The sequence below is a fragment of the Trypanosoma conorhini genome (genome assembly GCF_003719485.1).
Source record: "Trypanosoma conorhini strain 025E chromosome Unknown Tco_14.4_contig_01584, whole genome shotgun sequence".
Lineage (NCBI taxonomy): Eukaryota > Euglenozoa > Kinetoplastea > Trypanosomatida > Trypanosomatidae > Trypanosoma > Trypanosoma conorhini.
In genome coordinates, this window is record NW_021705668.1 from 1 (window position 1) to 1,626 (window position 1,626).

Below are 1,626 nucleotides of genomic sequence, written 5' to 3' on the forward strand. Positions count from 1 at the left end.
CTTATTTGATTTTTTTTATCGTGAGGAGTTTTTTGCAACTAAACGGATTGTGTGCGGTTTTCTTTTCATTTTTATTACTCGTTTTGTTCTGGAAATTATGAGAAGCTTTTTGCGAAACTTACGATATGGATATATTTTCTTTCTGTCTATGCTTTATTTTATATTTTTATCTTCTTCTGATTTCTTTCCTCTAGAAGAACAGCAAGGAAGGAAAAATAATAATAATGGCCGAGGATGCCAAGTCAAAGGTTGGTACCGATGCGAAGGTCGTTGTGGCCAAAAAGTATACTGGGGAATATTACGTTCGTGGTCTGATGGGCGATAGGAAAACCTTTGCAATTGAGCATTCACACGCTCGTCAGAAGAAGCATTCTGTGGATGAGTTTTGTGTTGGTGATGTTATCGGACGAGGTTCCTTTGCTGAGGTTTATCAATGCTGGAGACCCGACGATCCAGAAGTTATATATGCCATGAAAAAAATTCGCAAAGACTTGATTATACAACGTCAACAGTCTCTTAATATTCACACTGAACGTGATCTTCTCTCGGATGCTAAATTACGACAGAGACGGGTAGGTTGTCCATGGGTTACAGATCTCGTCGTCACGTTCCAGGACCCAGAATATCTTTATATAATAACTGAATATTGTTCTGGAGGAGACATGATTTCTTGGCTGATTCGTCAAGACGTCTTTCCAGAGAGCACGGCAAAATTTTATATAGTAGAGCTCGTTTTGGCTTTGAACTCTCTACATAAAATGGGTTATGTCCATAGAGATGTAAAACCTGACAATATTCTCATTGATCGAGATGGTCATATAAAGTTAGCTGATTTTGGTTTGTCAAAAAGAGATCCAGAGTGGTTGGAGAGCCTTTGCCGTTTGGATTATGCTGCAATGTGTGATGATGCTGCCGACACGAAATCCCGTTTTAAGGATAGGAAGGAAAGGAGAGCTATATTCTTTTCAACTGTTGGCTCTCCGGCATATATTGCCCCTGAAGTTTTGCTTGGCCGGGGATATAGCTATTCGTGTGATTGGTGGAGTGTGGGAATCATCCTATATGAAATGCTTTGCGGATATCCACCATTTTTTAGTGACAGCAAAACAGTTACGGCCAAAAAAATAGTTCGTTTTAAAGAATATTTAGGTTTTCCTCAGGAGCCTGATGCATTGTCATCCGATGCTGTTGATTTAATTACCCATTTAATTGCTGATCCAGAGGAGCGCTATGGGTTTGAAGAAATTTTGCGACATCACTTTTTTGATGGGGTCACTGTTACAGACAGTATTCGCCACGAAAGGGCACCATTTTATGTGGAGTTATCTCATGCGAGGGATCGGCAGTATTTTGAACCAGCTCCTGATAATGCTGCCATCCAGCAACAACCTCTTGTTACTGTCTCTAGAGAGGATCAAGCTGTATTTGTTGGATTTACATCCAAGTTATCTGACCGAGGCCAGTCCACGACGCTTTCAGGAGCTCTTGGCAAATTTCATGAGTTACAAGACTTTTCTGATGAAGATTGATTGTGCGAAAGTTGCCTGATTATGAGCCATCTATTCTTTGACTCCAATTTTGCTGTTATTGGGCGCTGTTCTTCCCACTTCCCATCCTCCCACCCCA

The 1,626-nt window shown here is 40.8% G+C and overlaps 1 protein-coding gene across 1 annotated transcript; it reads left to right on the top strand.

Moving 5' to 3' along the window:
• Window positions 1-224: 224 nt before the first annotated feature.
• Window positions 225-1,529, top strand: Tco025E_10281 (serine/threonine protein kinase TbPK6; the record flags this gene model as incomplete). Its single annotated transcript, XM_029377060.1, has 1 exon — window positions 225-1,529. The coding sequence occupies one exon, from the start codon at window positions 225-227 to the stop codon at window positions 1,527-1,529; it is 1,305 nt and encodes a 434-aa protein (XP_029222847.1).
• Between the last annotated feature and the right edge of the window lie 97 nt (window positions 1,530-1,626).